A 14,545-nucleotide genomic window follows, 5' to 3' on the forward strand; every position below is an offset into this window, starting at 1 on the left:
CATTCCGTTTGAGTTGTCTCAAGAATCGTGTTTTTTTATTAACTTGCTCGCTCACATTTAATAAAAATATCAGATACCACTGATGTAAAGATTATTGAATTCATATAACAAAGTAATTGCAATGGTATTATGCTAATTGTGCTAATACACACACACACACACTAGTGGTGCACATGTGCCTAGAACAGTGGGCAACCGTAGCCTGGCACCCAGGGAAGAGCTAAGTGCCTTGCTCAAGTGCACCTCAGTCATGACCTGGGAATCAAACCCACAACCCTCCGGTCACAAGACAGGATCCCTAACTACAAGACCATGACTGTGAATGCCTCATGAGTTTTGCAATCTATGAATGTATGGATTGTTTTGGTACATAAACAAGATCTCATTCAAGAAACCAGATTATATTTTAAGACACTACCTACTCTATAAGGAGAATGACTTTCCTCTTCTAAAAAAACAGAGTGGAGAAGAGTGGAGTTTGATTAGTGCCTTGACTAGTGCCTTGGTGAGAAGGAATGGTTCAGATACGACTTGACTGAGAAGTGAGTTTCATTTTAGAAAGTTTAGAAAAAAATGTGTCTGTGTATAATCTTAAATTACAGTAAAGAGTATATGAGATATACTGAACATGAGTGAAGGTGTTTTAGTGCTTCAGGCCACTACTACACCCCTAAGCACGGACGTAATTTGGGGGGGGGACGGGTTTTTACGGTTAAAACCAAATATTTAAATAGCGACGAATCCATGCCCCCCCCACTTTTGAAATCAATATTACGTCCATGCCCCTAAGCCAATTTCCTATTTGTTTTTTAAACTGTTTCTTCTAATATTAGTTAGAAAAAAGCTTTGCCAAAATACATACAGATAATTTGCTTAAAATTATGTCCTTAGATTTACACCCTAATAGCCAATCAAATGCCTGCTTCATTTGAAGGGGAAATGCCAGTGTCCCCATGAAATGCCTGAAATGGTTAACGTTTTATGACTTCAAAACATATCACTTTTACAGTCAATCATAGATTTGAAGTAGTCAGCTGATACTGAAGCTGACAACATGGAAAGAGTGTAAACAGCAGCTGTGTTCAATCTTTTGTTATTAAATGTGAATACATTTAGTGTTAAAGATTTGAGTGAAAATCTAAAACAATATTGCATCTAAGTGAATAGTTGGTTGGCACATATATGAAATGACATTGCCTCTAAGTGAGTGGTTGGTTGGCACATATATGAAATTACTAAATCATAGCAGAATATATGACAAACTGAATTGAGCATGAAAAAGTCAAATACACAGTGGCACAGCACAAATAAGCTGCTGTTTTAAATTTATACTTCTGACTGACACACACACACACACACACACACACACACACACACACACACACACACACACACACACACACACACACACTCTCTCTCTTCAAGAGGTTATTCAACAAAAACATAGCATCAAAATTTGAGCCTGTGTCATTTATCTAATTGGTGGGATTTGTTATTGATGAAGTTTATAAAGTGAATGAGCTTTCGGCACTGGAGTAAGGCTAATGAATCTCAGCCTTTATGATACACATTATGTAATCCTGTTTAGTGTTGGGGCAGTCATGGCCTGGTGGTAGGGAACTGGTCTTGTGACCGGAGGGTCGTGGGTTCGACTCCCAGACCTAAGCCATGACTGCGGTGCCCTTGAGCAAGGCACCTAACCCCAACTGCTCCCCGGACACCGGGCTAGGGCTGCCCACCGCTCTGGGCATGTGTGATCCACAGCCCCCTAGTAATCACTAGTGTGTGTGTTCTAACTGCACAGATGGGTTAAAAGCGGAGGACAAAAATTTTGATTGCGGTGTAAAAATCACAATTGACAAAATACGGCACATTTACATTTAAAAATTTTTTTTACATTTCTTGTTGATGAACCTGTGCAAGTGAATGTATCAAAGCAATTGGGGTTCTGGAATTTTCTTGAGGGACTTTTCTGAAAGTCCATTCTAGATTGGACACTTGTAATTATATCCATATAAGAATTAGTCACGAAAACTCACATGTGTGACTTACAGAACAACCACTTCATTTATCTGAGTATGTACCGGCAGCAGAATACTGCACTTATATGAATGAGCTCATTTAAAAAATGTACTCATTTCACTAAATGACAAATTAGCAAGAACGTGTCTAAATATATATCTTCTCAGGTAAGAAGTCTATTGAGCATTAGCTCAGGTGAGAAGTCTATTTCATTTCACCAGAACACCTGATACCATCATCTGTAAGAAGCATGTCTTTCCCATGTTTGTATTACATGAATTTGCTAATGTTTCTCTCACATTAAATGCTTATTAAAGACTTTTATTTTGGAATAATTAATTCTAAGTATCCAGAAGGTCTTAGAAGGGAAATTCAGAAAAAAATCATACTCTTCTGGAACATCCAAATGCTCTCTAGCAAACTTCAGACGTGCCTGGATATGGACTGGCTTAATTGTGCAAGTTCTCACAAGAACATTGAGGATAAATCCCAGAACCACAAGGGGGTATCTAGTGAATGACCTGCAGAAAGCTGGGACCAACGTTACAAAGGCTACCATCAGCAACACACTACGACGCCAGGGACTCAGATCTTGCAGTGCCAGACGTGTCCCCCTGCTTAAGCCAGTCCATATCCAAGCACGTCTGAAGTTTGCTAGAGAGCATTTGGATGTTCCAGAAGAGTATTGGGAAAATGTCATATGGTCAGATGAAACCAAAGTAGAACTATTTGGTAAAAACACAACTCGTCGTGTTTGGAGGACAGTGAATGCTGAGTTGCATCCAAAGAACACCATACCAACTGTGAAGCATGGGGGTGGCAACATCATGCTTTGGGGCTGTTTCTCTGCAAAGGGACCAGGACGACTGGTCCGTGTACATGAAAGAATGAATGGGGCCATGTATTGTGAGATTTTGGGTGCAAACCTTCTTCCATCAGCAAGGGCAATGAAGATGAAATGTGGCTGGGTCTTTCAGCATGATAATGATCCCAAGCACACTGCCAGGGCAACAAAGGAGTGGCTTCGTAAGAAACATTTCAAAGTCCTGGAGTGGCCTAGCCAGTCTCCCGATCTCAACCCCATCGAAAACCTTTGGAGGGAGTTAAAAGTCTGTGTTGCCCGCCGACAGCCCCAAAACATCACTGCTCTAGAGGAGATCTGCATGGAGGAATGGGCCAACATACCAGCAACAGTGTGTGCCAACCTTGTGAAGACTTACAAAAAACGTTTGACCTCTGTCATTGCCAACAGAGGATATACAACAAAGTATTGAGATGAACTTTTGTTATTGACCAAATACTTATTTTCCACCATTATTTGCAAATAAATTCTTTAAAAGTCAGACAAAATGATTTTCTCAATTTTTTTTTCACATTTTGTCTCTCATAGTTGAGGTCTACCTATGATGTCAATTACCGGCCTCTCTCATCTTTTTAGGTGGGAGAACTTGCACAATTGGTGACTGACTAAATACACATTTTCCCCACTGTAGACTTGACAAGTTAAAAATACTTTTAGGAAATGTTTTAGGAAGTGTTTTAAGTGTTCACTTTACTGGATTGTATGTTTCCATTTCTGTTTCATTGCAGTAATACTTTGTGCACATAATGTTTCTGTGAATCTTTGAACATGCTGTTCTTCATTGCTGAGTATTTTTCCATTGCTGGGTGACAGTGATTTATGAGAAAACTGTATGCCTGAAACCAGATATGACTAATCAAAATGTTGGTGCGTCTCTCAGAGAAGGGAATTTCATCCTTGTAACATGACTCCTAACAGACATCTACAATTCCCTCAGAAAAGAATTACCTGCCTGGTTATTACATCAGTTGATTTATACTCATTGAAATCCATGGAAAAATCAAACAGTTAGGTTCAGATCCTGAAATTGATTGAAGTCTGGAAAAGAAAAATAATCTAACAAAAGATGAGCCCATGTGGATACTGTGGAAAAGAGCTAATCCCACTCAACCCACTACAGATAAGTTAATGGGGAAAAGACAACTGGACCATCACAAGCAAATGTTAATCAAATCTAAACTAAGTAAACCAAACAACACTAACAAAAATAACCAAAATGCAATTTATGATAAGACTCTTGGTTATACAAAATGGTGTCTCATTGGAGGTCACTAACTAACAAAGTAACTTAATATATATGATTAAGATATATGATTATCTTTATTATAAAGATCCAAAAATAAAAACAAAGTAAGAAACCACAAAGGTTGTGTCAATAAGGAGGGTCAGCTCTATGGTAATTTTACCATATTACCATTTTGTTTGTGACCAAACTTTTTTGAATTAGTTATTTGGTCTTACGTTTATGCCCTCACTACAAATAAATGATGTTTTACTTTTTAACAGCAGTTGGTAAAATCCAGATTCTAGGCCAGTATTGCTAAGGTCAAAGTTCATGCAACCAGCCCAGACCCCTTTCTCAGTCAAAAAATACTCACCCGCAGTGATACGTTCATTCCTGACCCCTCTCTACACTACACTACCATCATTATGAGCAACAGGTTAATTTGACACCAGACACATACTGAATGTGGTGATGTGATGGAATTGTGTTTTAAAAAATTAATACTAATTTCCATATGTTTTTATGTAAATAAATGTGATCTTGTCATCTTTCAAATCAGCAAGTCAATGAGTTTTTTAAAGGAATATTAACTGCCTCTATTGTTTCTGTTCTTATACTGTTAGACCTTAGTGCTGCTTTTGACACCATTGATCACAACATTCTGCTGGACGGGCTGGAGACACTCATTGACATTAGAGGTCAAACACTCTCCTGATTCAAATCCTACCTGACAAATAGTTACCAATTTGTACTTGTAAATAGCGAATTCTCAGAACACACAAAGGTAAAATATGGTGTTCCACAAGGATCTGTATTGGGCCCCATATTATTCTCATTATATATGCTACTGCTGGGCACAATCATTCATAGGTATGATATTAGCTTCCATTGCTATGCAGATGATACTTGTATATATCCTCAAATCTGGATGATGTCAATACTACTCCCAAAATTGAGAACTGCATCCAGGAAATAAAAAACTGGATGGCGTCTAATTTTCTTCTTCTAAATTCCGATAAGACTGAGGTGTTGCTTCTTGGACCCAAAGCTGCAAGACGCAATTGGTCTAATATTCCTCTAACCCTAGATGGCTTTTCAGTAACACCTAAGTCTACCGCAAAAAGCTTAGGTGTCACTCTTGATTCAGATCTTTCATTTGACACACACATATGCAATATCACTAAGGCTGCCTTTTTCCACTTATGTAATATTGCCAAGCTGAGACATTTACCTTCATTAGCAGATGCAGCGAAGCTTGTCCATGCTTTTGTCTCATCTGTCTTAATTGGATGCTGGGGACGAGGGCCCCCAGTCATTGAGATGTTGATGCCATGTCATGCAGCCATGTCATGCGTTCACTCTAGTTATGATAATGACTTGGGTGTAAGCAATGACTCAGTGAGCCCTTTTGACTGTGGTCACCCCCAGGCCCTTCCCTTTAGTTATGCTGCTATAGATAAGCCTGCCGGAGCCACATACTAATTACTGCCACGTGTGCTATATATATTGTTGTTTAAATTGATGTTCACATACATAAACTGCATTTTATATCCTGCTTACATGCTTCTACCAAAGACAATTCCATACAAGCACCTGGGAGATGGTCTGGCTTGTCAGTGGATGTGCTGATACCGTGTATTGAAATATGCTGCTTTGTGTTGTAAACTATGTTGTAAAAAGCGCTGTGTATATATATATATATATATATATATATATATATATATATATATATATATATATATATATATAAATTTGACTTTGACTATTGTTTTTGAGGTATGCTATGAAGTTCTGAAGTATGACAAATGTTAGTGACTCTTAAAATCACTTACAAGTTCACAAACTTCATCAGTTATTAAGCATTTGAAGAAATGTTGGTGAGAAACTGCCACACTGTGCTACAAAGGTGAAGTTATGGAGTTTGATGTAACAGGTCATACACCATGGTGAGGCTGAGCACAGCAATAAGACATACGGTCTCTCATAAGGCAGACACAAGGCTTCTGCAAGGTCTCTCTCAGGCAAAGATTTCAAAGCAGAGTGGATTTTCAAGATGCGCTGTACAAGACCTTTTGAAGAAGCACAAACAGGCAGTGTTGATGACTGATGCAGTCGTCGGCCAAGGAAACTTAGTACAGCAGATGGAGGATCAGACATGAGGATCAACACACTCCTCTCACATTTGGAGGCAGTTATGTGAGAATGCTCACTGAATACAACTTGGCATTCAACAAAGTCAAGCCTTCTAAATGGGACATAGAGCTCCAATGATTCTGACTGTTGACTTCCCTCTGAATTTTCTAACAGGAACAACTCGGTCTGGCAGCAATGGCAACGGTGCTCCCAGCACACAAACAATAAACACAAACAATAAACACAGAAACCCCTTCCAGTCTCCACTCACTCCCAGATCAACACTGGTATCACCAAATTTGGTGATGATACTACAGTTTTTGCACTGCAGTATTGGACTAAACACTAGGAATAAGATATAAGGTAGAGATCTTCTTAGTGATCTAAGTCCACATCACTACATGTAGCTGGAGAGGGTGGAAACCTTCAAAGTCTTTCACATCAGTGAGATTCACACCTGCTCACACAATACATCTCACCTTGTAAAGATGTCACAGCAATATTTTTACCTGCAGAAGTTTGAAGATGTTTGGCCAGCTAAGACCCTTGGCAAGGTTTGTAGCACAAAGAGCATTCTCCCTCAGTCTGCTTTTGGAACTGCTTTCTAAAGGCCTCCTGAGATTGGTTAAGACTGCACAAACCATCACAGGAGCTGCCTTCTCATCACCTGTACAACATCAAGGTCTTCAGAAGTACATGCATCATCAAGGACACAGTACCCTGGAGCACTCCTCAATCTGCTACCATTGCGGAGACTGTACTGGAGTGTGAAATCAGAAACCACCACACTACGCACCAGCTTTTATGGATATGCCACCAGACTTGTGAATGACCACCACTGACACAAGGAGTCTATCTGTCCAACCATGTGATGTGCTCCAATGCATGCATGCACATGTGCACGACCACACACACACACACACACACACACACACACACACACACACACGCGCGCGAGGCTGCTGAAGTCGAATCTGCATCTGCGCACTATGCACATGACACTTTACACTTTACTGTGTATTTTTGTGCAAGAACATTTACAAGCCTTACAACTCTTAAACAACCACTGCATATCAATGACCACTTAGCATTTAAGAACATGTTCATCAGTGTCTTTTATTGTGCATGTTTCATTCTTAGCACTCTTTTATTTCTTGCTATTTTTTCACATTTATATACTTCTTCTTAGCTGGAATGCAAGGAAGGCAGAATGAAAATATCACTATTCAGTGGTACTGACATCTTGATTAAAGGTCGAGCTTTTTAGAAAAGCCCCATACAGACTGTATCCATTAGTATAGTGCATTTCACTAAAACCGAACAAAGCACAAACTATCCTGACCACTACTACGGGTTACAGTGAACTGGGTTCCTCGTGGGGTTCTCCTGCCCACCCTCTCATCTCAGCTGTGGTCCATGTCTAATGCACCAGACCATACGGTCAGAAGCACCATGGTTAAAGTGAAATGTCTGTAAGGCTTTAGTGCATTCACAGCATGAGAAGCACCAGATCACTGTGATAGCATGCAGTCACACTTCTGTGATGGTGGGGAAAGCAAACATTTAGTAACAAAATTTGTTGCTGTTACTATTAATGTCTGTATTCTATGCAAATACATTTTTTTCCACAACTGAAAAATTCAAACAGAACTGATACTCTAAACAGTGTTCAAATCATCTACTGGATCTACTGGATCCAAGATTGAATTCCTCAATCATTTTTTCCTAAAAGAAATTTTTTTCTTGTGATTTTTCTCTAGTTTTATAATTTCATGAAAATAATAAATCTTGATTTAATAAAATATTGACCTTTATCTCTCTCTGCCATTTAGTCACCAGGTAATATATTTAATAGATTTCTAAACCCAAACTAAACTTCAACACTGATTTCTCTCTCTCGGTTTTTGACATAGTGCAGTTAGTGAGCAAAAAGGTCTCATTGGTTTTTTCTGTCTTTTCCATCAACATTAATTAAAGAAAAAAATGTTATAATGCATCCTTTATAAATAGTTAATAATAAAAACTTGATGTGACTGCCAGATCAACTTATAATTTTTTTTTTTACTTGTCGTTTTTGCCTTCTTTTTTAATTTGTCAAAAATGATAAAAATGATCAAATATTATGTTGCATATCCTTAAAGCACTTACAATTATTTATTCTCAACTAAATTGAGAAATAAATTCTCTATCTGTGCTCAGTAAAGTGTGATCTCTTATCATAATGAGTTGTTGTATAGTTATATTTTGTTTACATTTTTACATTTTTATGGCATTTGGCAGACGCCCTTATCCAGAGCGACTTACATTTTATCTCTTTTTTATACAAGTGAGCAATTGAGGGTTAAGGGCCTTGCTCAGGGGCACCTCAGTCATGGCCTCAGGTCTGGGAATCGAACCCACGACCCTGGTCACAAGACCAGTTCCCTAACCGCCAGGCCATATAATTTGTCCATAGGATTTGACCCAATATGGGTTAGTAGGTTAGCAAGATCTTGTGTCTTATGTTATGGCCACAAAATATAAGGTGGTAAAAATATTTGTGAAAATAATTATGATAATAAAATAAATGGACAAATAAGAACATTAAAACAAAAAAAGAAAATGTTGCTGTGAAAGTAACAGTCTGAAAGGTTTCATGTTCATTCTTAATATCCTAGAATCAAAATCAATCGTGGTTATCCATAGGCCTTCTAATGGATTTTTCCATTAATATTACAGTACATTTGCTCATCTCCAATATGACTCTGACCAGGTGTGTAATTTCATTCATATCTTGATCTGTTTTGTGAATGATGTCTGACTCAGTCCCCTTTAAGAGGCCACAGTATGACACACACAGCCTCGCAGTACTTCTGTGTCAAATTCAGCCTTCATGTAAAAGGATCACAGTATGTCGTGACACTCCTCAGGCTGTGTTAGGTTATTACCAGTGAGCATCCAGTGTTGGACTTATGAGTATGAGATCTCATAAGGTCATAAGCCAATAAATCCCTTTCAGTGCAGGAAATCAGTTGTGCTTCTAATATATGGTGGGAAAAAAGTAATTTAACTGGCTTAATACTACGTTTGTCTGAGTGGAGTAAGCAGTGGACAACTTTTGATGCCAATCTAAGACATTCATAGGAGAAGATTGAGCTAACTGGCAAACTGGGCGTGAGCAGAGTTAGAACCACGCAGAGAATTATGAATTATTTTTAGCAGGTGTGCTTTGCTGTAAAGACTACATGTGAACTATTTACCTTGGCATTCAGTCCACAGAAGGAAATATCCCTGCCTAGGTATGATGTTTTGAGTTATTTAGGTGCCAGGGCAATTATAGAAACTGAACGGTTTGCATGCCATAAAAGTCAGTGATGCCATTAAAAGAGCATGAGTCAACACTGCCAGATTTTGGTTCAGTAGGTATGCAAGTCATGCATAACTACAGCAGTACACCTGAAAGCCCGCTGATCTTCTGGAGAAAACAGATACACCTTAGTCACATGCACTTATTAACCTTATAAGGTGTATCAAATATGCAGTGAATGTTAAATGTGCAGGAAATGGAATAAAATAAATAAAATGAAAGTTTATCTAGTCCTAAGTATTGTCTGAAAAGATCATTCAGTGCATGCCTTTGTTTTTGTTCACAATGATGAAAACAGAAGCACGTCGCTAAGAAATACGTCAATGAACAACCCAACGTCTTTACTTGTGACAAGGGCAGTTCTGCATGAGAGGGCCCGTTCACTCCCAGGTAGTGGACTGCCCTACCTTGTAGTCTTTTTAAAGTGCTTGACAAGAGATTAACATGTGGGTCAATGTATTCTGGGATTACTTAAGGTGGAGAGAATGTTTGGAATGCAGCAGGACCGACAGCACAGGATCTCAGACAGGGAACGTGCCCAGACATGTATGTGAAGAAGTGAAACTCTTTCAGGGAAACCCTGGGGACACTCAAGAGTTTCCCCTATTGTGTAAGCAGCACATTCTCAGAAAACAAACTAATTACTAGCCTCAAGCAGAGGTGATGTGTACGAAACTCAATGGAGATACACACAGAAGGTCATAGCAGGACATTTATCAGAGAAGTAAAAGTGGTAGAAAAGTCCCTAACTGGACGGCTCTCTTCCATGGGCACCTGCAGGCCTGCAAGCCTTTGGCAGGTAGGCTAACTACAGTGGAAACAGAAGAGTGCATGTCAGGATCATTTCTACCTGTGCATGTGTTTGTCCACTTTTTTCTGTAATGGTTTATCAACAATTCATCGTTAAGAATCGTAAAAATATCTACACAAATCATGTTTCTAAGCTGGCCAGTAAATAATAAAAACCTAAGAGCATAATCATTGTGTATTCAACATAATTCAACAGTGTTTGGTACATCACGCCATAATGGGAAAAAAAATATCACCTCTTTAATACCATTTAGAAGAAGGATCTTTAAGACTTTGCCCACTCGAGAAACATCTCTGAAAATGCAGACGTTGTGCAATTCATTTGTCATTTTGTGTGCTCATGCAGCTGCAGAAACAAGAGTTTATTTGTTGTCTTCATATACATATGCTCAATTTCCCTCTGTGGCACCTGTACTGTGGCTGAACAGAGTGCTCATAGTTGACTCAGAGACCCAGCAAGGGATCAACAGCTCATCTGTTTACATGTTATTTATCTGAAAACAAACATCAAACAGTTTTTTTTCTTTACCAAAATGAAGACAATGTACATATAATTACCTACTGTATGTCACAAAAGTATCAGTGATGAAATGGACACATAGGTGTTGAGGACGTGTGCCTCAAAAACACAAATCTTGCCTTAATAGTCTTATTTCAATTTTTAAAAATCCAAGCTGTTGGAGGCATATTTACATAAGATGAAAGACACTCCTTGGTTTGAAAGCAATGCATCATGGGGTATTATTAAGATGGGCTCCACGGATGAGCCAGGCGTGATCAGCTTAGCATGATGTAAGCGTACACACGTGTTTTTTTTAAGCAATTGTAAATTTATTTATTATGTTTTTGCAATATTAGGTCTCAAACATAAAAACAATGTATAGGAATATAATGGAATGGTGAAAAAAAATGAACGTATAGATTTTTTGATGGATTCAAATATCTACACTAAACACTAAAATATAAATTGTAGGCTAGTTGATATATGAGGCCAAAGTAATAAATAAATAAATAAATAATAAATAGACAAAAATAAATATACTATAAAATGCAAAACATAATTGAACCAGATTTTTCAAATTTTCGGAAATGGCCATTACGATTATTAAAGGTTAACCCTGAAGAAAAAAATTGCTCTTTGCACCATAGTTGAAGGAAATATGGTTTTAAGGGTGTGTTATTGGGTCATCGGTCTGTTAAGCCAGGTAGGCAGTTAAAGATTCAGAAAACTTGTTATTCTGCTGAAATTCTTAACCTCCATATTTTGTCCGTCCCCCAAATATATAATTTGAGTGTAACAAAATACTGTACAAGAAGAGTTATTACACTGTACATATAAACAGAGATCTAGGTAAGGCAATGCAAACTGAAAAACTTGTTTAACAGACTTTTTTTTTCAATAACCAACTACACCAATAAAAAATAGTTGATGAATATCAATATCACAAAAGTTACACACACACACACCATTATATATATATATATATATATATATATATATATATATATATATAACTTTTGTATATATATATAACTTTTGCTTATGGTAGAGCAAAGTGAAAATTTAGGTAGTGTTCAGAGACATAATGCCAATGTGAAAATTAAGTTAGTATTCAGAGACGTAATGCTAATCATTTCGAGTCTGGAACCCCAGCTTTTCTCAAGCAGGGACCTGCTAACCTTGCATTTGTCTTAGACTACAAAAGCAACTCTGTTAAACAAGCGTTTACATGACCTAACCTTTACATGACCTAACAAACAGGACAGAGCAACATCTTGGGCATAAATGTAACATTCTACATGGATATTGAAGGATAGAAGCTAAAAGAAGGATTTGGACAGAACGATAATCTTTAAATACATGAAAAACGTTCATGGTGTGTTCCATACAATCAGGAAATTAGGTCTTAATTTGGTGCTATACTTCCCCACAATGCATTACTCATGAAGCCAATGGATGTGTTGGGTAGATCGCAGACACGGTGAGCCATATATTCAGTGGTTGGACAGATTGATAAATAATTTTGAATTAACTAATTTTTTGTTTGAATGTGATGCATTAAACTGATTCCTGGTGTCTGATGGAGAGTACAAGCACGGGACACTGGGAGCTGATTTGCTGCTTCTTTGCCTTTGTAACAGTTCTCAACTTTGTAACGGGTTTCTAATTAGATTTTTTAATTATACATTTTCATGTTGGTTTAAGTGACTAGCTTAGACAGACTCAATAATAACTTTAATAATAAAAGCAACTTTTATAATGCGACAATAAAGATCAATACTTTTTGTCCTATGGTTTACATGACATTTGGTGATGTTTACATGCCAGCTGTGATTTACAGCAGCACTGAATGCTAGCGACATCCCAGCAAATGTCTTCTGTTTGCTGACAGTCCTGAATATATGGCTCTGTGTCTTAATGCAGGTTCCTTTATTTCTCCATGCTGAAATTAAAGGCACCATTGATATTTTTCTGCCCTTGAAATACTGGGACCACTGCTACATACATGAATGGCACTTTCATTAAACACATTTCATACACACTTTTAATTTATAAAAGACTTTGTTTCACTACGTCACTAAAATAAAAGTTATCATTTTTTGTGTTTACTTATTTCCCCTCAAATACTTAATTTATAGAAAATAAAGGTTTAGTGTTGACTCTGTATAATTCTTTTAGTATCTGACATAAGTTTGTTTTCTTATTCTTTTAAGCGTTGGTATGTTTACTTTTACACAGCGATGGGATCTTGGTTGGCCATTACGCTGGCGAGTCTGGTCTGCAGGTCGTCTTGGGGGGAGAGGCGTAGTGCGGGGTTAGTCCTGCTGCTGTCCCGCACGTCCAGGGCCAGGATGGCTGTGCTCACCGCCCCAGGGTTCTGTATGCTGAGGAAGGGCGTGTCCTCGTTCACGGGTTCGTCCTCCGTCTCACTCTCCGAGGAGCTGCTCTCAGAGCCGCCTCCGCTGCCCGCGTCCTGCCGTGCGGCCGGGCAGGTCTCCGAAGCCTCGGTTCTTTCGGACGGGCTGTGGGGGGTGGAGGTGGAGGCTGGGGCAGGGGTGGAGGCGGGCGTGCCCTCACGCTCCTGCATGCTCTCGTACCGGTCTTCTTCGGCGATGTGCAGGGGGCTAGGGGGCGGACTGGCCGTGTCCAGGCCGTGGTTGTAGTGGGCGGAGTGACGGTGCTGACGGAGCCGGTTGGCCCCCTGCGCCCTGCTCGCATCCGGCTTCTCGTGGAACAGCAGGGGGTGCTCGTCTGCACCCGACGGGCTCGTTGCCATGGAAGGGACAGAGGTTGCCAGGCTGGAGAGAGGAGCTGACATCTCGGAGGGAGGAGAAGAAGGCGTTGCCGGGGAGAGCAGCTTCACAGGTGAGAGGTGGGTTGGTGTAGTCATGGTCGAAACATACCTTACACAGAGAGGAGACATTTATCAGTTTGATAACTAATTTCGAAAAACACCAGCTTATTACTTATAACACTATATAACACTGGATCCTATATGCAATGATTTAGGTGTATAATCTTCAAAACCAGAGAAAAAGGAAGAATAAGGTCAACGCCGCGGTAACTACCTCTCGCTGTACGGCGAGTCTTTATAGGATTCTGTTAGTTCCCTCAAATTCGTCAAGTGGGATTTGAGGTCTCCAGTTCCACCAGTGGCGTTCAGACGCCCACGGTGACTGGGAGTACCGTTCCTGCTGCCCTGGGTCGACAGGATCACCGTGGCCATACGAGAGTCCGACACGGCACCCGTCGTCTTTCCATTACTCCAGCTGTGTTGGGACAGAAAGACAGTGTTCTACACGGAAGCCATTCTGCAGAGAGTCTTCACACCCTTCCTTATGACACTGCTTCTGTCTTTGTAACATGCCATTATGGGTATTCAGTAGAACAGTATTAGGAACAAACCCTGGAATTACCCTGTACCCCATGAGGCTTTACTGAACTCTATCAGCACTGAATAAGTAAATGCAAACATGGGCAGTACCAAAAATGACTCAGATCTACTGCAGAACTGGAAAAGAACAGCATATAAAAGACTCTGCCCATGCTAAAGCTCTGGCGTTAGGCCCAGTTCGTCAGGCCCTGGAAAGAGATTCTGGAGTGGGTCATTGGGTGGCTCCACCCAGCCTGGAGGTGTAGTAGGGT

At 39.4% G+C, this 14,545-nt stretch overlaps 1 protein-coding gene across 7 annotated transcripts in view; it reads right to left on the reverse strand.

Annotated features, from left to right (window-relative positions):
- Positions 1–10,287: 10,287 nt before the first annotated feature.
- Positions 10,288–14,545, reverse strand: part of nrg1 (neuregulin 1) — a 28,101-nt gene continuing 23,843 nt past the window's right edge. For all 7 annotated transcript variants that reach the window (XM_077019753.1, XM_077019752.1, XM_077019749.1 and 4 more), the window contains 2 exons: positions 13,969–14,169; positions 10,288–13,803 (listed from right to left, as the gene is read on the reverse strand). In XM_077019753.1, the coding sequence (XP_076875868.1) occupies positions 13,131–13,803; positions 13,969–14,169 (874 nt within the window). In that variant the 3' untranslated portion in view covers positions 10,288–13,130. The remainder of the gene's footprint in view (positions 13,804–13,968; positions 14,170–14,545) is intronic.

Source organism: Brachyhypopomus gauderio, chromosome 10 (assembly GCF_052324685.1).
Source record: "Brachyhypopomus gauderio isolate BG-103 chromosome 10, BGAUD_0.2, whole genome shotgun sequence".
In the NCBI taxonomy this organism is placed as follows: domain Eukaryota; kingdom Metazoa; phylum Chordata; class Actinopteri; order Gymnotiformes; family Hypopomidae; genus Brachyhypopomus; species Brachyhypopomus gauderio.